The sequence below is a fragment of the Cebidichthys violaceus genome, unplaced genomic scaffold (genome assembly GCF_023349555.1).
Source record: "Cebidichthys violaceus isolate CVI_PGR_0920_01 unplaced genomic scaffold, fCebVio1.0.p SCAF_13, whole genome shotgun sequence".
Classification (NCBI taxonomy): Eukaryota; Metazoa; Chordata; class Actinopteri; order Perciformes; family Stichaeidae; genus Cebidichthys; species Cebidichthys violaceus.
The window spans coordinates 5,741,101-5,764,848 of NW_027176296.1; the positions used below are offsets into that span (position 1 = coordinate 5,741,101).

Sequence of the window (23,748 nt, forward strand, 5' to 3'; positions counted from 1 at the left end):
ATCAAGCCATCTATCAACAAAAGAAGTGCACCATCTGTGTGCTTCATCACTTGTCCTGCGAGCTCTCGTAGCACAGATTTCGATGCAGGTTCCAGTGTAATGAATGATGTACAAAGTAAGTGCTGGTGCAATTGAAGTATTGTAGTTAAATAACTCTTACCATCTGTTTGCATATTATACACAGATCCGGATATGTATAGGCACAGTAGGCAGATGTTCAGACTTGAGGAAAGATATCTTGAAAAATCACGGCAACTTACAATATACTTTATCAGCCAAAAATCACAGGCAAAATGGTTTTCAGACAACATTTCTTTAATACAAAGTCAACATATCTACATACACAGTGGCTTTAAACCAATTATTGTTTCAGTTAGAAGTAACAGTTTGAAAGTGATAGCACTTGGTCCTTATACAAAGGAAAAACTATTTTACTGAGATTGGGTTCTTTTTCATTTTGCCTGTATGTACTGTATATGCTCTATTCTTTTCAATGTAATTTTTTGTTAGTGTTGTTTTTTTTGTTAGTCCCACCAACTCCCCCCCAAAATATTCTGCGACATATTCCAGTAAATTTGGTGTCTTGTTTTCAAAAGTCTAGCATCTTTACATGAAGTCAAAAGAGTAACACGGTGCACAAGCTTCCAAAGACTTCCATGGTTTCAGTTTTGGCATTGGGGCCATTTTTAAAGGTCTTTTTGAGTTCCAAAAGACTTCAGTTCAGGATTTTTTAGTTCATTATGAAACATCTCAAGGTTCCCACTGTTCAGAAATGACGTGCTGGAAATGTGAATTTGCAGCAAGTTTTTGGTTGTCTTGGTCTTCCCTTGGTTGCATTGCACTGCTCTGTTTCATTGAGTCCTGATTTCTTTCTGCATCCCACAGTGAAACATGGCTGAACAAAAACACATGGTATGGTTCTATACAACACTTAAAAATGCTCTAGGGAGAAAAATAAATCAACATGGCATGTTGCAACTGAACTATGTATGGCCTTTAGCATAGCTGAATTTGTCCATAAGACAATGGTATATTTGTGGATTAAACCATGGCATTTTAGGCAGTTGGACAGCTGGGGACTTACTGGGGCTTTGTAGTAAACCTTTAAGGAATGAAAATCACCTTTGAGTGCTATTGTTTTTCCCATTAGTGGATAAATTTAAGAATGTCCACCTTTGAAATCTCTTTATTGTTATAATTTACGATTAGGACGTCTAATAATTAAAAAAGAAACCATTTTTAAACCCCTCAAGTTTCTGAAGTCCCATGTTGTGAAAGAGAAAAATCCATCTTATCTCTAGTAGACCCTTGCTAATGCCAGGGCAGGGACACGTTAATGTCCACATTGAGCATGAGAATGTAACAGGACCTTGAATTGATGGTTGATTAGCAATTCAAATGGTTAAGGAGTGGACTAACTTCCCATCCTCAGCTAAATTATACCAGCAGATCTCTGATGCTGATTGTATGCCCTCATTGAGGCTATAGGTGTGAAAACAGGAGCTGGCTTGTTTCCCAGTTTAACTGCTAGCAGGGGAAATTAAAGGCAGAAAAAAGCGAGTGGTAATTAAAGACCAGGGAGCAGGGCTGGAGAAAGAACATTTCAGAAGGAGCGAAAACAGGCTTTACAAACACCAGGAAGTCATATATGAGCAGAACCTCCATGTGATTCTGATCCCACTCAAAGTATGAGATTCTGAGGGTCAAATGATACAAATACATATAATCTATATATTTGTTTATTTACAGGTATATTCTAGATCATAGTGGATATCTAACAAAATGAATGACCACATTATGTCAGAAATGATAATAAAAGTAAAAAAAGAGAAAAAACTTAGGAGGATTGTTCTTAAAAACGGTGAGGGTCATAGTCTGTACATGGTCATATAGGTACAGCAAGTCAAGTTGGGCTGATTTAGCAAACAAAAAAGTTCAATTATGACATTTTTGATTGATTAGATATTTTGTAGACCAGTTCATAATTCAACAGTTGCTAAAAGAATCAAAAAAATACTAATGCCTACAAGTTAATGATAAAGAATGAATAAAGAATCTCAACAAGGTTTAAAAACGGCATCTCCTCATCGCACAGGATCTACCCAGGGGTAGAAGTTAAACATTGGTGAGTGATTCAGGCAAAGCACTGACATCAACCCCACTTTTTTTTAAGAAACGCACAAGGTTTCTCAGATTACAAAAAACAAATACACAAACAAAAATAAATCAATAAAAACTGATATTTTCAAACATGAGAAGTGGGTGGTATAAAAAAAAGATGATGAGGAGAAAAATGTCATTAATACTAAGTGTTTGGATATATCTTTATATTCTGCATTTAAATATATATGTATGTGTGAGTGTGCAGTATATATGTATACGTACGTACATATATGCACACGTACACACAGACATGTTATACTTAACATTTCTACAGTGAAAAAATAGAATGTCTTTCAATGTAATATGAACAAATAAGCATTTCTCTTTTCCTGCTAATTTAAAAAAAATGTGATACAACATCTCTGTTAAAAAACTAAACCAAAAATAAAATAAAAAGTCAACTATGTAATGTAAAATAAGTCATCATAATACAACAGTAATGTTTTCATAATGTTACAATAACAATAAGGCTTTTTTGGAAATAAGAAAAGATTACACGCAGTTCTGTCCATCGCTCTGGTTTTTGTGCACACCCTCAGAAACCTCCACAGAATCCGTACACTCGTCTGTTCATTGATCTCAAAATGAAAACTTTTTTTTTTTTTTTTTTTAAATCAGACACATATACATTAGTGCCTCAAATCCAACTTGCAGTTGTTTTAGGGGTTTTTGTTTCAAGTTTTTTTCTTTTTTCCCTTAGAGATGTGCAAGTAAGTTGTACCGAAGAATTTCATTATCACATCATGGCATCGAGATTCAATATGGCCTGTCACCCACATAGACACCACCTATAAAACGGAGGACAAAACCAATGCAACCACTTTGTTCATCCACCTGTTACCAAACACACATACAGTGGAACTAAAGGCCAATTTGTTAACCACATGAACGTACAGCTTTGTAATTGCAACAGGCCTCCGTCACTCTTGAGTGTCTTACACAATGAAATAGATGATAATAGAGGAGGCTGGGGAAAAAAAGGAGAGTTGGAAAACACTGTTTGATCTTGTTGTCATATGGATGCGCTTTCAGTCATACCCGCCACGGAGCGAGCGGTTAGCAGAGTTGGCATCTTTTGTTCGTCAGTTTCCTCTCCCTCAAGAGTCACACTTACAGCATACACGAGATAAGCAGCATGTTTGGTTTTTGACAGAAAATTTAAACAAAAAACTGAAAAAAGATAATTCCTCGTTAGACAAAAAAGTTTGAAACAATGATGATGAGCGTTGGTCACTGTACACAAAGAAAGCCCGGACTCTGCGGCAAATCCTTGTTTGGTTGTTCCGTTTGTTCCAAAGCTTCTCGCCCACCAGATTTATTTCTTGTTTAAAATGGTGGAAAATAACACCGAAGCCCCATGATGCAATGGTTCCAAAGAGAAGAGTGATTGTAAAAAATCATGGGATGCGGTTGCCATTTCTTCCACCTTGACCATCCGCGAGATGACCCGGCCGCAGCTTCTTGCAACAGTCAAGGTTTTCCCCGATTTCTCTGGTGACTGAGACAGGAGCCTCCAGGGGCACTTCTAATACACTGTGGTATCTCACCATCACTGTGGTTACCTGGCTTGGGATACTGATTTTACACAAGTTCACACCTGAAACTAACTGATCTTAAGATATATCTTGCTGCTTTTCCCACGACCACTGACAAATTAATCTCTAAGCTCTTAGCGCTCGAGAAGAGGCAGTTATGTGATGTATACTTTAATAGTTGGGTGTTTTTCCACACAATTATGCATATCATCAGTGGGACAGTGTAAAAAAACTCAAGGTGTATTTGATGCTAGATGGTAGTGTTCTCGTGCGAGTTACGTTTCCACTGTTTTGATGTTTTTGTCTTACCAGAGTTTCGGGAGAACCATTTGGGTTCACACGGGCAACCGCAATTTGGTCATTTCTCTGGATATCACTCACAAAATGTGTTGATAGAAATACTTCAACCCCCTTTAACACCCAGGCATATCAAAAAAACAATAAAGTCACCCCGTCTTGGCTACATCCATCTGCCTCTCATTGATTTTTGCTGTTGCCTTCTTCTTCATTCACTGTTGCTCGTTACCGTTGTATCGCAAAGATATTTTTGAGAAGAGAAATTTCCACGAATGTTTACAATGTCTCCACATTGAAACACTTGAGGTAAGGTAAGCAGTCTGACACTTTGATCAATACCCACCTCACAGCTTGAGCCAGAGCGTCTGCTTCCACTCCTGATGAGGGTTTTCTTTTCTTGATGATGGGCAATTTTCCGCTCTTCCTCACGAAGGGTCTCTTATTCGAATTGGAATTATTCTCAACTGGTTGGTTGGGCGTCGTCTTCTAAAAATCTACAATAGGATCCTATTTGGTATGTCTGAATTAGTGATGGTGTTATCGGCGTCTGCTATCGTCGGTTTAAAATTTCAAAGTTTTTATGGCTCAGGAGACTGTTGAGGGGGGCGACAGGATTCTGGGGGGAAGAGATGGCTTTTTACGTTGCATAGTGATCAAAGCTTCCTAAGTACTCCAGAGCTGCGTGATAGCAGAATTGGTACTCATCCTGTTGGGAAGAAACACACACAAAAAAAAAAAAATGCATCAGAAAATTTTTAATTACCGCCTCGTGGCTGTATGCCTCCGCCAGTCATAATTTACATCCATGTCGGTCCAAAATGTCATCGCTTGTATTCTCTCCGACATTTATTTGAAATTCTCATGATCAACATATTGATTTTGTGAGGTCACAGTGACCTTTGACCACCAAATTGTATTCAGTTCATCCTCGAGTACAAATGGATGCCTTTGCCAAATTTGAAGATATTCCCGCCAGGCGTTCCTGAGATATCACGTTCACAGGACAGACGTGTGATCAGACAATAGACAACCCGAAAGCAGTATACCTCTGGCCGTGGCTATTGCTGGTGCAGAGGCATTAAATCTCACCTTTAGTTAAAGAGTTTGAAAAATAATGAGGTTAACATTTTTCAATTTAAAATAAATTTCAGTACTATGTAATCACACATTAATTAAGTACTGAATTGAATCAAGTTTAACTTACTTGCTGCAGGTCTTTTAACTTATCTATGGCACTTAGTCTCCAAACTACATTAAACTATAGAACAATTACGTTATCCCCAAAATTAGAAGCCGTGTATGTATTTTTGAGTGTGTGTGTGAACACTGACCTCAGTTTGGACCATGGCTGGCCTCTGTGTCCGGAGCATCTTCACTGTCTGGAAGATATCAACCACGCCTTCATAGCGCATTCGCTCCAGGACGATACTGAGGGTGATGAAGACTCCGGTCCTGCCCACGCCAGCACTGGAAACACATAACGAGAATGTAAATTAATAAGGATGTAATAGATAAGTCTGGACTAATTGGTGAATAATTATTTGTGCTTTCCATTCTTCTCTAGTCCCATATTACGTAGGTTTTGTTAGAACTTTGTGACTATATCATTCTAACCAAGACCTGCACAATTATTTTTAAATAACAACAGGATTTAGTTGTAAAGCGTTGCACGTTTTCAGCTCTGACTGCCTTAAAGAGTTAACCGTTCTAAAACTTTGATGGCCAGAAATACTGCAGCAGGGTAACACAACAGTGGTGATGGCAAGGACGCAATCTGCATGTGTGAATCCACTTTGACTTCTCGCCGAACACAAAAAGAGCCCTCAAGGACGCACAGACGCACTCCAAATCAGGCACACAAACAACCAAGCAAACATTTTGTCTCATTAAGCCCCTCCCATGTGTCGAGAAACCCAGCCTGCTGCTGCTCTCCAGAAATACCGCGTCTTAACTCGGATCCTGAAATACTTGAGAGCTGCCTCTCTAAGCTGCTTTGCTGTGAAATGACTTCCACTTCACCAATGGAACAATAATTGATATGACAACAGATTTATTTGGGCTCCTTCCAACCTCCAAAGCAATTTTGTAGAATGAAAGCTATAGCTGCTAGCTTTTGGTTTGTGTGTGTGTGTATGCCCACAAGTATGTGTCTGTTGGGGGACAAAGCTAGACGTAGGACAAAAGATGACTTGTATTATTTAACTATACATGAATATTGAACACGGTAGGTATTGAGCTATATCATGCACAACATACGACCAACCCCCTGACGCCGCAGTATCTCTCAGCCCACCCAAAGCCTCTTCCGGGGAGTCGGTCACAGCTTGTCACATGGACTCTTAAACTCACTCAGAGCTACTCTCTCTCTCTCTCTCTCTCTCTCTCTCTCTCTCTCTCTCTCTCTCTCTCTCTCTCTCTCTCTCTTGAAAGATCAACTCTCCAAATCTGAAGGCTCGCCGAGCCGTTGCAGACTGAGAGGATTTGGTGTCCCCATTCACAGGAAGTAATCAGGCAATTAATGACAAAAAGCATGTGGGTCTATTAGATAGTGGCTGAGGAGGGGAGAGGAGGAGCAAGAAGAAAAGAGGGTGGGAGTGGGAGAAAGGAGGGCTGAGGGAGATGGATGGATGGGTGGAGAGGAAAAGAGAGACAGAGAGACAGAGAGAGAGAGAGAGAGAGAGAGAGAGAGAGAGAGAGAGAGAGAGAGAGAGAGAGAGAGAGAGAGAGAAGATTAAGAAATAAACAGAGGGATGACAGACGGGAAAGGCCGGTGACAGAAGACGAAAGAGTAAGAGAAAAGGATGGCATAAGCTCTCCACTCGGAGATGAAAAGCCTGAAGGAGGGAGGAGGGAGGAGGGATGATAGGAAGGAGCAGGAGGTGGCTGTGTTGGTGACAAGACAAAAGAAACCTAAAGCCTAATTCTTTTTTTTTCACTGTTAAAGAGAAACTTCTTTCCAAAATTAGATATATCTGCCTTTAGACAGTGACACAAAAAAGTAAAAAATGACTGCAAAGTATTTTAAAAAGACTGCAGGTGACTTAAGTACCCAATTAACAGCACACAATTTTAATGATTTACTACACTCTAGGCTGAAGGCGTTTTGTATTAATCCTCTTATGGTGCTTAAAAAAGTCTAACAGGGTTCACTGAAATGTGTCAAGGATGCCTTAACTGTGCATTTGGCAGCTGAATTCAACATAGTCATGGGGCTCTTGCAGACCAGTTTAATATTCGTGTCCTACAATTCCTCCTGCAATAACCGATCCTTTCGCTCTCTCCCCCTACAATAACTCTTAGGACTCATAGAAGGGAGGAATAACTCAGTCTTATTGGAGCTTCCCTGACACATCCTACAATTCCCAAGGGGTCATTTCACTGCTGGTGACATCATTGCTTTTTAATACAGAGGGGGTGATGTCATGTTTCATGATATCATGGCGCCTTTGCGATAGAAATGTGGAGAAAAAGTGACACCCAATCCGTCACAAAAGTAAACCATGTTTATGAGACAGCAAGGAAGTTATTCAACGTGTTAACACGTCGGTTAACACTACCACATTCATAACAATAATTGTTGTCTTAAAGCTTTTTCTGAATGCCAAACCATGAGAACCCACGAATAATGGATCACATACAGGTGCGTGCCTTTATTAAAGGAATTCATAGACATTTCTTTTTTCCTTTAGTCCATAGTCTTGCAGGACATGCAAAAACAAGCCTTTTAAAGATGTCCATTGTCTGGCAACAAAAGGCAACAACTCATTCAGATGAATCCCACTCAAGGTCTATCGAAAGAAAAACCCAAGGCCTTGGTGTTGACCACTACCAAATATCGGTTTCTTCCTGAATCCAGCATGTCAAGTTAATGATGAAGGTTACCTTGGACAGCTACAGCCACAGTGATAAAAATGCATCACGGAGCTATCATAAAAACCAAACAGAATGGCTATATCATTTCATGTGCCTCCTCTTTGCAAATGCCAAGCCACATCACAGCCTTATCAATTATGGAGGACATGGGCCCGTGGGGGTGCAGAGGTAGCGTACTGCGGTGGCAAAAAGGTGAGGAGGGATTGTATCTGGTGATTCTGTTAGAGCTGCACTGCAGGAGTTGCTGCGCTGCAAGAACAATAACCAATTTAAGAATATATTAAATCTTGTCTGTCTTTGCAATTTGAGGCGTTAAGTTGCAGTGCCTAGAAAAAACATAGCATATCACGGCTCTCTTTTAAAGAAACCGTATTAAATGATTTTTAAATTACGGTGTAACCTGACAGTGAGATTCGTTACCTGCAGTGGACAGAGATTGGTCCATCCTGCCCAAACTGCTCCTTGGTTTTATGCACCTGGCCGATAAAATCAATGAATCCCTCTCCGGATTTGGGCACACCTTGCTCTGGCCAATCAGTAAACTGGAACTGCCTTACTGTCCTTGACTGGCCATCCTGCAAACACAGAGAAAAGAAAAGTGAGAATAGATGACAGCGATTGTAGAGAAAGTAGCATGAGACAAAGGCAATGGACTGCTTGGAAAAAGGCTCGGAGAGGATCTATGTTCATGTTTTTTCTTTTACACTTTTTGGTTTAAAAATATAATGCAGGTGATACAACATTGATAAAAGATCTACTATGCGGTAACATCTTACTAAGTGTAGTATTTGTTGATGATTTTTTTAATACCAGTATACACAGTACAGAAAAATCAAAGTACAATGATACCCACATCTCACCACAGAGGGACAGTGTGTCCTCCCCTCTCCCACCACACTCCTCTACCACCGACCCAATCTCTATTTTCTCCCGTTGTGTTTTTGTGTCGGTGTGTGTGTGGCATGAGTAGGTCTTAGTTAAAGCTAATCAATATTGTATCTGCCATGACAAGCATCTTCTCCCAGACACCATGTTGAATAGGATAATCCTGCGATGCGATCGATAGTGCGATCTGATGGATGGAGGTAAGAAGCAAAAACGGAGGACTAGCGGAGCAGGAGGTGGGATTGGACAATGAAAATTGAAAACAAAAACCTTGACATGCTGACAAGCCCGCTAGACAAAATGTCAATCTTAACAATTTAATGTTATATTGATTCTTATAATCTTGTGTTACTGGTGCACTTGCATTCAATTCCAATGCAAACAAAACATTTAAATACGTTTTTACAATCAGGTGGCATCGCACTAGAGAAGGGAATTGATCTGTTGTATTTTGAAAGAGCTGATCATCGAGTCAGAGAATGCACAGTCAATATGTGTGTCCTTGTAAAGAAAGTTCTTTTAAAGTTGTCTTGGAGAGAATACATTTCTCACGAGAGTAAGCGATTAAGGCAACTAAGAGTTGTGTCTTATCTCCAGATGTTTCTCACTTCTCTGTGACTTCACTTTAGACATCATTCTCACACATTTCCTCACCAATTGTTCACACTACAAAGGCACAATTTGATTAATAGTCATTTAAACTGGGATCTATTTGTCCATTTTATTATGCTGCCATTAGTTGAGGTAGAATTACAGACCCTAAAATTAGGTTAAAAGTGATTTGTCTAAATTGTGTTTATAGAATCAATGTAACATGCAATAATGTGAACTGTGTGGAACAGGTTAAAACTTGTTGTGAAAACAGAATTATGTCCCCATCAGCACATTTTCTGCACTTGTTTGAGTAGCTTGATAATGATACACAAATTACATTTATGCACAGAGCCAGTGAATTGGTAAATAGACAGAACAACAATCAATGTGTATCTAATTTGCTACAACCTTAGAATAGCTTAAAGCATAGCAGTGTGTAAGAAGCTAACTGCAGGCTTCTGTCCATGCTGCCTCTGATACTAAACCGGCCATACAGACACCTTTCAATCACAAGGTAGCCACTCGCTAAGAAGTATATCCTTCTTTGTTGTCTATCTTACTCTAAACAGGACCATAATTTACTAATTGAACATCACATAAAAAACATATTTACTGAGATAATAAATAAAACGAGAAGTAGGTGCATTTTCCTCATAGATTGGCCTTATTTTTGTAACCACAGGAGTCGGATCCTGATGGCCAATATAAAGAATTCAGTTTGGCTTCACTTTTCAAGCGTGTCAAAAATGACATACATCAAATTGAGATAAAGCTAAGTGTTCATCATGGATGTTGTCATGGTTGCTGCACTACGTTGTTAGTCATTCATTCATTCTAATTTTTTGCCATGAGCTAACCATCCCTCTAGCATGCTAAATGCAGATGGAACATATGCAGCTGCTACATGTCAAAGGATCTACATAATCTGTCTATTGAATCTTTGTGCTCCGAATGCAAAGTCCTGATGACCCGTGTGCCAGAATGCACTGCGTTGCTATCTTAGCTGTTGATATGTTTCTGCACCGATGCAGCCAAGATGTATTCTTGTACATTTAATGTTTTTGACAAATTCATTGATTTGGATTCTAGTAAGCTAAGCTTCATATGCTGACTGTCTTTGTACAACATCTTGTGTCGTCCCTGTTCTGTGACGCATTGCATGTTGTCTTTCTTGCCTTGCCTTTGTTTTTCATCTCAGAAACATTTTGCCTCAGCAGTTGGATTAAAAGTGAAAGAGGGGCAAAGACAACAACACAATAAACCAAGCACGCCGGAGAAAGAGGAGAGAAAAAAAGAGAGGAAAATTTAACACACAACCTGAGGGCCCACGCGGCGTGTCAAATTGTGTGATTAAATACGTGACTGGCTCGCTAGATGCGAGTGTTGAGGCGTAGAGTCTATGCTATTACTGCGCAGAGGCGTGCAATGTACACACACACGCACACACGCATGCATACAAAATCAGTAATATGGAGTTTAAAAACTGACAACACAATGCTTTCTTCTTTCACACCTCCATATACCATATCTCTAATATCATCCTCTCTGTTTTGATCCTTAACTCTGATGATAAGCTTTGACTGTCTGCTGGCTGCTTTGATGATTTAGCACCCTTTAACAATCCTCTGTAAGAACACTGGACAGTGCATTAGACAACATGTTTGCATGTGTTTGGTGTTTGGGGGGGGGGGGGGGGGGGTTAAAACGTACAGGCTGTAAAAATGTGTGTGTGCTTTGAATGTATTTGTCCTTGTGTGTTAAAAAACTGAAAATTATAAAAACAGTATAAAATATACCAGCTTAAACAGCATTTATGTCTAATTTCCACACTGTGTGTCAGTTTGTGTATAAGTATATGTGTGTGTGTGTGTGTGTGTGTGTGTGCGGAGATAGAATATATTCATTTCTTTAATACCAAAAGGATGACTGCTAACTAGCTGCCACACCGCCTGGGAAATCATTGGATATGTCAGCCTGTTTGACAACGAGAGGAAGCTGTTTTATTTCTGCGCTACAGTTCTGCTGCTGCTGCTTCAAAATGTCCGACCTAATTGGACCCAAAAAAGAAATTCTGAGGTAAAAAGATAACTGCAGTAGTGTGAAGTAAGCAATAAACAGTTCAGGGCAAGAAAAGTCACTTTGGTTGTGAATTCTCATTAATATGTGAATGAAGTTACTTTCAATGTTATATCATTATGATATCTTGTTTTGTGTGGAAACCTATATCTAACTACAGAGGGAAATTACAATATCAGAGCCAAAGGGACCTTTGATGAAAAAAATACTTGTGATGTTTCTGTGTTTATGTGACCTACATTTCCTTAACCTGCTTAGTCTCCTACATTTCCCACACTCCAGTGAAGGATGGGTCAGCCAGTGCAATTGTGGAAATTAAAGCATAATTTGGTATTGAATTGCATTCTCGTCTTATGAGCCTACAGAGAAAGTGGTGTCTTTGTATTATATACGATTATTCATGAACACACTGGTTCAGTGTTGCTATTGAATGTCAGTATGAAATGGAGAATCTATAAAGAGTCCCCCGTGCCCCTCCAAGGGACTGACCTTGAAAGATTAATATTCATGACTGATGTTTAAGTTGACAACAATTCAATACAAAAATATAAAAAAAACTCTAAATCACAGTGTCAAGTGTTTGACTTGTTATATCTACACAACCAAACAACAGAAGTTACCCAGCAACTCATGTGTAACTCACCCAACTTAAAGAAACAAAAGGCTGTAATTACTATGTTGGTTAAAACCTGTCTATGATTGTTCTAAATGTGTTGCTTGTTGCCGCATCACAACCTACTCAATCCACATCCAACACTCCCAGGTATGTCTTACCCTGGCGTCTGTGACCTTGAACTCTCGGAGGATGTACTGGGGCATGTTGTACTCCGCCATGGGATCAACCACAAAGTACTGGTACCTGGCAGAGCGCTCAGCCGGCCAGTACTGGTGACACTTTTCCTGTTTGAGCAAAATGGTTAGACAAACCCTTTGTTAATTTATGTAAACCTTCCATAAATAAAGATAAAGAAATAACATGTGTTTTTGTCCTACCCGTCCCATCTCTCTCAGTTTGGTCAACATGACTACAATGGTAGAGTTGTTCTCCCAGAGCATTCTCCAGAAGTCTTCCGTAGTCTCTGCAAGAGGGCCCTGCGTGGCGATGTAAGCCTTCTGTTGCCTGTATATAGTACATTTATGTTTAGCTTGTATAATTGATCAGTACCATTTTTAACACCACTGATGCAATTTCTGGGAATTACACTGATACTTGATATATTCTTAAAAAAAGACGGTGATAGCTTGGGGATCGTGAAGACAACAAAAGCAATGCATATGAATCTTCCTTTCACATCTAAATCATATCCCCATTTCCCTTATATGCCGTATCTTCTCTTCACAAAGTCTAACTGCTCAGAGAGGAAGATGTTAAATTTATGTCTTTAATTATTAAAGACGTTTCCAGGCAATCACCTCACACACGCCTCCTGCTGGCACATTTCCTGCCATCTCTCCCCTCTTCCTACCTGTATCCATCGATGAAGCTGGAATTGATGTAGTCAGATCCTTCCAGGCCTCTGATTGGCTGCAGGCAGACGCGCGTGGTCTCGTAGGGCATGATGTTGACCAGCCGATTCTTGAACTTGTTACAGGGAAGGTTGGCACTGATGAAGCGTGACGTGTGGGCTTTGGAGTTGGCCAAACGCTGCAGGGGAAAGATGGAGGTTTAGATGAAGGAATCAAGGGAAAAAATACACAGAAATAGAGTAAGGCAAAGAATGCAGAAGGAAAATAAATGTTACACAGAAAGTGTGGAATGATAGGTATGGAGGAGGAAGAAGATGAAAAGACGATGAAAAGAAAGTACAGTGGTGAGGGGAAGAGGGAACAAATTGGCAAAAGCCACGGTAGTTACAAAGAGGAAAGAAGAGACGTGGAAAGAGAAGAGAGAGGAAGGAAAAGCAGGAGAGGATGATAAAAGGAGGAGAGATGGGGAGATGAGGGTGGGGAGGACAGATGCGGGACAGATAAAGAGAGGAGTATATCAATGACAGAAAGTATTAAAGCAAACCCAACCTAATCTGCTTTGGCGATGATGACACAGCTTCAAAGGGACATTGTTTATTAAGAATATGTTTATCGGAAAGCAATTCAAAAACTTTATCCCCTTTTGCAACTTGTGGGGTCCTGAAGGGTCAGATGCAACGACGGAAAATATGCCACACATCCAGACTAACAAGCCTCTGGATCAAGTCGGTACAAAAAACTCGCCTAAAAGTGGGTCACCAGGGCCTTTGATGATGGCAGTGTGCAATGTGTGCATAAAACGTAGACTCACAAAGGGTTGTTCACAGAGACAAACACTGACTACGTAATGATAAAAAAAGGAAAAGCTGTACTGCTACATCATCAACGTCATAGGGACCTCAGTGGGAGTTTGTGGGTCAGCCAGTCTTATGATTGCCTCCTCTCGGCTTCAATGTCTCAACAAGGCATTTATGTGAGTGTGTGCTTGCTTGCTACTGTTTGCCGGCAGATGGAAGACACCCTAATCAGATTGTCTAGGGGCCCTTTCAGCATCGCAAGCTGGAGGGGAGAGAGAGATGAGTTTCAACTGACCCTACTAAAAATTAGTCAAGAGTACACATTTATTTCCTGGACTTCCCGACTCTCAAGGGTTATCAAAAGTGTTTCCCCTTGAGTTTCAATGTGAACGAGGCCTAACTTACCATTTCTCTCTTTTTCCCATTAGAGCGTTGTTCTCTTTCCCTCTAATCCCCCTATAGCACCAGTACCTCTGTGCCACTTGGAGTCCATTCAGCCCGTCTCCTCTTCCCTTCATCCCTTGCTACTATCCCCCCTTTGATCTGTGTTTCACAAAGGCACCTGGAAAGGCTTGAGGTGGCCTGGCAGCACTAAAGAGCCCCTCGGCTACACCGCCAAACATCGCAGAAGTGCAGGGAACGGAGCAAAACCTGGCAACCTGTCATCCAACAGGGCAGAGAAGCACCTACAATCGGGTTCCTCTGGTCACAGATGCCAGTTCCTTTCACATTTAAAGCACAGTGTATCTTTTCTCTTGCGAGTGGATGTACATTAGGCATGTCTCACCACAACAGGGATAATGACATCTGGTGTTATATGTCACAATTTAGGGCCAACAAAATTGTGATTATCCTAATCCTAACCTGCCTTTGCCGTAACCCTGACAAACAACTAAACAACAGATGTTTAATAATGCTTATGATGCAGCTACAATGCAACACAACACATTTGGAAGTTCTTGTAAGCTTTCGCCATTAACAAAAGTCTTGTTTGCATTTGGAACCCAATGAAAACTCTGCTGCTGAATTCAAAAGCATTCCTTTATTTAATTTAAAATAATTGCCAGTAGTTCCTTTTTGTGTTTGTGCACTGTATGTTGCTTAATACTTCTCTTGCACGTGGGTTGTGTGCACAAGCATCTTCTGTGCATCAATATTTCCCTAACATGCTTGTTATTCATGCACATGTGCCAGAAAGCACTAGTCTGACAACTCCCCGACAAGTCCCACCTCCCGGTTCATTCTCCCTGCTGAACTCCTGTGAATCCCAACAGTCTCACCTTAACTCTGTACGACACCGTTTTCCACCTGAGAATGACAATGCTCTCCCATCCGTCCCTGTAGTGTAGCATTCTGTCGAATCACTTCCTTAGTGCCAAGTTAGCATACAGTCGTCCCTTTGTTCATTAGCCAAACGTTCCTCCCTCCACTTGCCCTGCCATCCACCTCCATTTGTCATCATCAAGTATTAATTACTTAGCTCCCCCACCCCTCTTCACGCACACCTCTCTTCTCTATTCTGACTATAGTGTTAGACGTTATTAATCCCCGGTTGACTCCTGACGCCAGCTCAGCATTATCCTTGTTACAGATGGCGATGGAGATTTCATCACCGGTGTGCGCCAGCGAGTTAAAAAAAAAAAAGGTCGAAACACACAAGCACTATTATTGTTTCTTGGCAGGAGGGCCGTATTGGTGAATGGCGATGGGAAGATGATGGATGATTTGAGAGTGAGCGTGTGCGCAATTCAAGGTCAGCAGATACTGACTGGAGCGCTGAAGCTGAGATGGGTTTATTAGTTGATGATTGTTAAGATCTTTAATGGAGATCTATGTAAACACTGCGCCCGGCTGTTTATCCTCACCTACTGCTTTGTCATGAATTTCTCTAAAGAAGTACACACTCTTTCGTTCAGAAACCTAGACTCAAACTCATACTGCTTCTAGACAAAATCCTTTGTCTTGTGCCTGCTAGATTAAACCCAATTTCTTTGCTTATTCCAAATCCTCTAAAATGAACATTGGGCCAAATTGTGAAAGGCTTCAATACTTCCATTTTCTCACTTTGAAAATAAAATAATTCAAATAGTGTGTGTCTAAGGTACTAAGTCATGAAGTGAGGCTCAGAAAATACAAAATTTGCTTTCTAATTCTTCTGAGAGCCTATTGGCCAGCATGTGCAGAATAAATTGACAAAAAGCTGGCTGATACAAGCTACAGTTTTCATCTACATTCTTCTTACCTGGGGCAGGAAAGTTATACATCTTCAGGAGAAGTCTTTTTCTCATGTTCTTTACTCTTTAAGCTAACTGTGTTCTACACTTAGTTCACTCTGTTTTCAATATGTCTGTATGAGCAACAAGCTGAAAGAAACCTGCCTCTTGTCCAATTCCTAACTCAATTTCTCAGAGAATTTATAAGGATTTGCTAGAAAATGCATCTTCACACGACTGAAATGATCTTCTCCCAGGTCCCCCAAGCAGCTACTGTCATCATCCTTTTTATGTTTTCCCCAGTCTCCCCCATTTAGTTCCCCTTTTTTGCCAGAAACCCAGTTGCGATTCAAGAACCACTATATGTTTTGTCCAAGTATCAAAATGCAAAGAAATGTACAATATGAATGTGTGTATAATAGAATAAGAACATAAATCAAAAGAGCCATTATTGGAACCAATTATTAAGCACACTGAAAACAATGATGAAGAGCAAAAAATATGAAAGGCAAAGAAATTGTATTTGCATCCAAAATAACTTCTGCAAAGATAAAACTGGCAGCCTCATTTAAAAGATGTATAGTTGTTTAAGACAAAGTGACAGAACTCACTAAACTTAGACTTGATGACTTTCATGTTATGATTAAGTCTAAAGAGTGAAAAGCTATTACAGACACTGATCTAACATGTTTGCTATTTCTGATCGGATTTGCAGGTTGTCTCTTGGCATGAGTTTTTGCACTGACATTTGCAATTTTAAGTGTTACCTGTTTTTGTCAAAACTCAAAATAGAGACATCTTGTAAGTTACATGTCAGACCCCAGTAATAGTTAAAGTTAATATGAAACACTTTGTCATACATATATATGGTTTATAACTGAAAAGAAGAAAGAGATAGAGTTTAAACTCTCAGTTTTAGCAAAGTATTACAAAGGAAATTGCTCCATTTCCAGTACCTTGAACTCTAGCTCCATGCCAGTGACGTGCTCGCCACTCTCCACCTGCGCCAGCTTCTGGATGTAGGAATACAGGCTCCGGGCGGCCACTTCAGTGTTGCCGCAGGCCACCGCCTCCAGCAGTGCGTCATGAATGAAGCTGTACTGGTCCTCCGTCTGCACCATGTAGTTCCGCTGCGAGCGCATCAGCGTCACGTGGCCGTAAATGTCGACCGTCTTCTCGTGCTTGATACGTTCAAGCATGGCATCGATGACAATGAAGCAACCCGTCCGGCCGACACCCGCACTACAGGTGGAGGTAGAGGAATGGGAAGAAAGAGAAGTCCAAGGTTTTAACACTTTGTTATATAATATAATATAATATTATTGAATTTCTCCATTGCTCTTATTTCTAGGGTCTTAACCTTTCAGGGGTCTGTGTGTGTAATTTAAGGTTATTCTCACTGCTATAATATAAAAATGGTTAAAAAAACTAAAAGATTATGCATGTCCAGTAATGCTTGGTGATTTGTTGTGGTGTTACATTTTAAATAATTGTGTGGGAGAGGATATAATGAAAGCAAGAGAGGGAATACAGAAACAACCAAACATGACAGATGCAACAACAAGACGACAGTGATGGAGACTGAGCGAAGCAAGCTGTCAAATTTCAGTTCTATTGTGTAGTGCTTTGGACTTTTCTTCTTATCTTGACAAAAAGGAAGGTTTCAATTTGAATAAGCCATATGAGAAATACCGCTTGTAAAAGGAGGAAGGGCTAAGGAGCAAAAAGGAGAAGCAAGAAAGATGGGAAGGGATTACTGTGCGGCTTTTCAGAGAGAGGGAAAGAAGAGAAAGAGGTGGAGAGAATAAAAGCACAGAAAAAAAGGGATGCCTTAAGAAGAAAGATGATGTGACCAATGGAGAGAAGAAAAGATGGAGGATCTGGTAAGAAAGAGAGCATGTGTTTGTATAATGTGTGTTATGTAATGTATAATAGTCACTCAGGAGCTCTGCCATTTTGTTCACTCATGGACACACACACACACACACACACACACACACACACACACACACACACACCCACCCTACACAATAGGGGCAATGGCAAAAATTAAAATTCCCTCTTCCGTGTATGGGGCTTAATTTTTACTCTAGTGGCATCAAGATAACCACAGGGGCACATGAAACTGTCCCACCTGGACACATAAATTCCATTTACATAAAAGTTTAAAAACACGTTGGAGTATTTCAACCAACCCTGACAGCAAAAAAAATCATTACTGACCTGCAGTGGGCGATGATAGGTCCGGCGTCAGGCGGGTTGCAGGTCTTCACCCTACGGAGGAAGGCCAGAAAGGGGGTCGGATACTCTGGTACTCCGTGGTCAGGCCACGCCGTGAACTGGAACTGACGAACCTCCCGCTTCTCACTCGAGCCATTCTGGAAAGAACAAAAAGGTGGGGTTTGATACAGTGGTGGAGGTTTGTTTGGAATGACCAACCAACTGGCTTTATGTGTGTGTGTGTGTGTGTGTATGTGTGCCGGTTTCGCTTTATGGCCACTACAGGCATAGTGCACTGTTCAAGGCATTTTAAGGGTTATAGTACGATGAGTGTAATAATTTACTTTCGGTATAACGAGTTGCCTTCAATCCGACTAATCTACTGGATGCCTTTTGTTTGCCACCACAGAACGTGCTTCAATCATTGACTGGGGCAGTCTGAGTCAAAGCACAATTTCCGGATTGTACAGTTCAAACACTATGCCTCAAACTGAAGATCTCTTTGAGCCTTAATATCTCCACATGAAAAACTAATTCTCACGTCTACACAAGCAGATGTCTTAATTTGCACAAGTTCCCATCCCTTGTATTAGTTTGTGATGCACATGCCTATCAAGCTCGACAGGCCTGTGCGTCATGAATGGAATGAAGAAACGTGTGTCAATTTTGAAATTAAACATCATGTTAGAATCAGTGAAATTTTTTTTTATGATTCACTGCTGCTGTGCTCTCTGAAGCCTGGATACTACACATTTTTAACAGCCACATCTAAAGGGGACGAGTGTTTCAACCATAAAATACATATTTTGGTGCAGTAAAACGGCATATTTCTCCTTTTGGGAAACACTTTCACACATAAAGGGCTGATCAGATGGAGTCATCATAATATAATAAGTACAATAATTTCTATACTGAACAGTACAGGTATTACTGTATATCTGCTTGCTCTCACATTGCTGCCGCTCAAAACATCTACAGATACATGCAGCAAACACCCACATTACACAGACATCTGTCAGCTCCCTCCTTAAAACTCAACGCATCAAAGATACAAGCTGGGATCCAGAGGAAGGTTTTTTGAGAAGCATAAGTATAAAATAAATAAAAAATTCTCCTGTGCATGTTTCTGTCCTCCTCTCCTCTCTTTCCTCTCAGAAGATCCTCTAATGGAGGAACTGTTTGCATTTCAATGCGGTGTTTCTGCTTCCCTGACAGAGGGATTTTTTTTCCTTGCTGAATAAATGAATAAATGAGCATGGTAATTAAAAGCAAACTGACCTAAATCTTATTTTCCTTTATTTTCTTTTGGACATTCCCTATTTCTGTAGTTGAGGCAGGTTGCATGGATATGGTTTGTACTTGTTTTACTGAAAAATATATTTTTTTATTCAGGATTTATCAATAGACACAATTTGGAATCACTGCAGGACATGCATACATATGGATAGGTACCACAGCGGCTGCTTTATAGATGCACTGTGTGTGTGTGTGTGTGTGTGTGTGTGTGTGTGTGTGTATGTTTGTGTGTACTGCCAGCTTCTTCTACCTCATACTTCACACAAATTCAACACAGCATTTTTTTTCCTCAGAGATATAAAGTGAAACAGCTCAGTGAGAAATCACAGCAATTGCTGCAGTTATAAGGGGGAGGGAGACGATAGATAGAAAAAGAATCCCATCGGTAGGTTTGATGGGGGCTGAGAGCAGCAGAATGTAAATGGCACTGAATGTCAACCAGCAAGCTTTAAAGCACCGTGGCTGCTGATATGTTGCTATCTTTACCATCACTGGTTTGCCCTGGTGATCATTGCTCCACTGACAGTCCTACAAAGCTACAAAGTCAGATGTGACGTCTGTGTGGTGCTATCTGGTTAAGGGGGAAATTTTGGAAATATCCTTCCAAAGGCAGTTTGTCCACTACATGTCTCCTCACAGGTTATTTTACAACACTTGTGTTTGCATCACCATATGTGTGGGACTGTGAGTGAGAGTCAGTTTGCATGTAAAAAGCGTCTGTGTTTCTTTCTTCTTCTTTTTTTTCTGTGTCTATGCATGAAGGTCTGTATTTACATGCACTTTAATGTGTGATGTTAATGTCTGCAGGTGTGTGTCTGTGTTTGGCATCATATCTATGCAGATGGTTCAAAGGTAATGTAAATACATGTATTTTGGTTTTGTGTATGTCCTTTGCTGTTTGTGTATGAGTGTGCATGTGAGATTAAATGAGCAAATGCTTCATTGTAAGAAGGTTCTCGTCTGTGTGCAAACTCTGCATCTGCCGGTGTGTTTCAGTGTTTAAATTTGTGTGTGTGTGTGTGTGTGTGTGTGTGTGTGTGTGCATGTATTTGTGGGCATATGAGCAGTCTGCCAATTATGTATATTGAGGTTCTCCTCTGCTCACTTTACGTAAGTGCTCCAATTTGGCAGACGCACATAAACAGATGATCTATTGAGCAGCGAGAGCACTGAACAAGGTAAAAGGGGTGGACTGGAAGGACAATGCGGACGAAGGGTTATATATGTATATACCTTTACATCCAATTGACACACAGCACACGGTTCATGCAATCATTTTTTTTGCCTATGCACTCTTTGTGTCATCTTTATAAGGTGTGTCCCATTAATCAGCACTCTGTATACTGGACAGACATTAAAAGATAATATTTTTATTCATGGTTATCCAACTTGATAGTAAATATAATGTCCTGTATTGTATTTGCTTAGACATGCTTTAGCACTGTCCGCAGAATTCTCCTTGTGTCATATGTGGTTTGTTACAGTATTACTGCAAAAGAGCAAAGAGAAGACGGTGGTAATGTACATACCACATGTGTGTGGGGAAAAAGAGAGATAAATCATCCTACCTTGTGCAAGGAGAAAGTGCGGACACAGAAAGTGGCCAATTCTATGGTGTCCAACAGGGTCACTTGGGTCATACCATAGGTTTCTGTGCCGCGACTGGGCCAGTACTGGTCACACTTAATCTGGAAGTGAGAGAGAGACACATATTTATGTCACATTCTATTAAATGGAGTTTCCACTTCTGAAAAACATTGTGCACATGGCAGGAGGGGTACAGAAAAATTAAAACCTTGATCGGTCTGACATAATAACAAGCACTCGCGCGCATAAAGCAAGTCCTCCTGTGGATTAAACTCCACGCGGTGTTGGCAGAAACACCAGGGTAGCTTCACTCTATTTCAAATCTCAGAAACGGCACTCAGCAGACTGAACACATGTGACCAGGCTGTCACATCAAGTCCATTCTTATAGCTTAATTTCAGCATCAATCCTGCGTGCGCCTTTCTCCACATCTTACAGCGAAAAAAGTAAACCAGTAATGCAAAACATCAGGGTGTGCAGTTAATTTGTAAATTTTTATCAAAATAAAAGCCTGATAAATTGTTGTCATTTCAGAACCTCATATACAATAACTGTTATTCTTGTAAATGCTTTAGTAGGAGTAACACTTTTAATCAAATCCTGGATGGATGTTTCATTTTGACTCTTTTGTCCAGTGGTTCTACAGTATATCTAAAAAAGACAACACCTGCTTCCCCCATCCATCCTGTCAGTTTACTTAATAAAAATTCATTCAATTCATTCGCTGGCGAACCTCAGATGAGAAGTGACAGCTAGTGAGGGAGATGCGCTGCTCTCCAGCTTTCTCTACCATTTCTTGTTCAATCTGACACTCAAGTTCAACCGCCCGCTAATCCTGACCACGTTTGACAGGAGTGGAACGCACATGCCAGAATGGAGGATAGGAAAACAATTGAAAGGCGATAGAGGGAGGGAAAATGAGCGGAGACACCTGGGTTGGGTGAGCCTGCTGTTGAAACAGGTTTGAGTTGACAGGATGAAACATCACAGTTGGCTTTTTGACATTTAGTGAAGTCCATTCCTTGATAGCAAAGAGTACAATCTTTATCGATCCATCCTATGTAAGGGTGGACTCACACCACTTGGGTTTGTTTTATTTATTTTTTTGTAGAGCTCACCTGCATTATTATCTCATAATTTAGAAAAATGCTCATAAGATAGGCACTTTGTTTACATAATGACTAGCTGTCAGGAGGGGCAAACAGACTGATATCAAACTCTGAAGAGATGGCGCTTTCTACAGAGTCACTATGCCACCTGCCAATTTTTCTAATACATTTTCAGTTTTTAATCTGATAGTTAGTTTGGTTATAAAGTTCTGCTGTTGCCTTCTCACTTTGAATCCATCTCTCTTCTTTACTGGAGGTAGTTGGCAAACAAAAAGTGTTTATATCAAAGGCACATATAAAAAGTTGGACTGTTTTGAACAGTGTGAAAATGTTCCTTTCCATCTCGAGGACACCAGACTGAGCCTTCTAAAGAATACTGTACACTTTCTGCACACCTGGCCACTTCCCATGGACATACATGTATGAAAGGAAAACCAAAATACTAAATAAAGTGGACTAGTGTGATCATACCAAGACATCTTATTCCTAAGTCATTGTGCTCTCCATGCACTTTTTCCTCTAACTTCCACTATCAACAGATGGTTGTGGGAGGTACTGGTCACAAGTACAGTACAAACTATGTGGTACTCAGTTGCAGAACATTTTATTTTAGCTTCCTGCACTGTGCACTCTGAGCACTAAAACTTGCTAAGCTTTCAGTACTGTAGCGAACAAACAACAGCTTGTCGTCTGCACTGCAAATAAGGAGAGAAACGATAGCAAAGATTCTCCCAGTGGATAAGCAGCCAACCTTATCAGATGTGAAGAGGTAGACCATCTTTGAGTTAACTCCATTTCACCACTCTTTTCTACTACTACTCTTCTCTGAAAGCAATCCATCTCAAGAAAATGAAGTCTGATTACTTACCTTTAACGTTCAGATGTGAAACTGGGAAATAACTGTAAAGCTTTTGTCATGTGAAACAGTGATTTCCTTTTCAGGTTTATTTAAAAGAAAAAATTCGTTGGTGGTTTGTGAGGACACTGCAGGGGATCGTTAAAAAGAAACATCCCTCAAAAAATGTGTTGAGTGGACTTACCCGTGACTTCTCCTCCAGCCTGGTCATCATGACCACAGTGGCTGCTCTCTGTTCCCACACCATCCTCCAGAAGTCCCCGAACGTCTCTGGTAATGGACCCTGGGTGGCGATGTAGGCATTCTGCTTCCTGTAGCCATCGATGTAGTTGGCGTTTATATAATCGCTACCTGTGATACCTAGATTTAGACCACAACAAAACAAATATTTTAAAAAACGCTTTTCTTCTTTTGATACATATTCTTCCTTAATGTCTCTAGACCTCTTCATTATTTAACTTTACTCATTAATCACACGTTTTGTACCATCTGCCTTGATAATTCCCAGTTTTCACACACACTAACTCTGTTTCACAATCAATGATGGTGTAAAGACTCTAGACTGGAAAAAATGAAAACAAGTAAATTGCTCATGTAATGAGTTCTCACACCTCTTAATGTTGAAACAAGTGAAAATTGGATGAGATTACTGAAAACATTGGAATTGTCCAGAGAGCAGGCAGTGTCTTGTTATGTCTGCCTTTGGGACTCAAAATATTCTAGGCATTATTCTTGCCCAATAGATCTTAACAACACAATTTCAAGACACAATACAAGATT

The 23,748-nt window shown here is 40.3% G+C and overlaps 1 protein-coding gene across 11 annotated transcripts in view; it reads right to left on the reverse strand.

Moving 5' to 3' along the window:
* Positions 1-294: 294 nt before the first annotated feature.
* The window catches only part of ptprsa (protein tyrosine phosphatase receptor type Sa), a 235,439-nt gene continuing 211,985 nt past the window's right edge, over positions 295-23,748 (reverse strand). For all 11 annotated transcript variants that reach the window (XM_068707525.1, XM_068707523.1, XM_068707524.1 and 8 more), the window contains 10 exons: positions 23,153-23,328; positions 20,985-21,104; positions 18,124-18,278; positions 16,857-17,142; positions 12,890-13,068; positions 12,417-12,543; positions 12,198-12,323; positions 8,289-8,443; positions 5,327-5,462; positions 295-4,701 (listed from right to left, as the gene is read on the reverse strand). In XM_068707525.1, the coding sequence (XP_068563626.1) occupies positions 4,633-4,701; positions 5,327-5,462; positions 8,289-8,443; positions 12,198-12,323; positions 12,417-12,543; positions 12,890-13,068; positions 16,857-17,142; positions 18,124-18,278; positions 20,985-21,104; positions 23,153-23,328 (1,529 nt within the window). In that variant the 3' untranslated portion in view covers positions 295-4,632. The remainder of the gene's footprint in view (positions 4,702-5,326; positions 5,463-8,288; positions 8,444-12,197; positions 12,324-12,416; positions 12,544-12,889; positions 13,069-16,856; positions 17,143-18,123; positions 18,279-20,984; positions 21,105-23,152; positions 23,329-23,748) is intronic.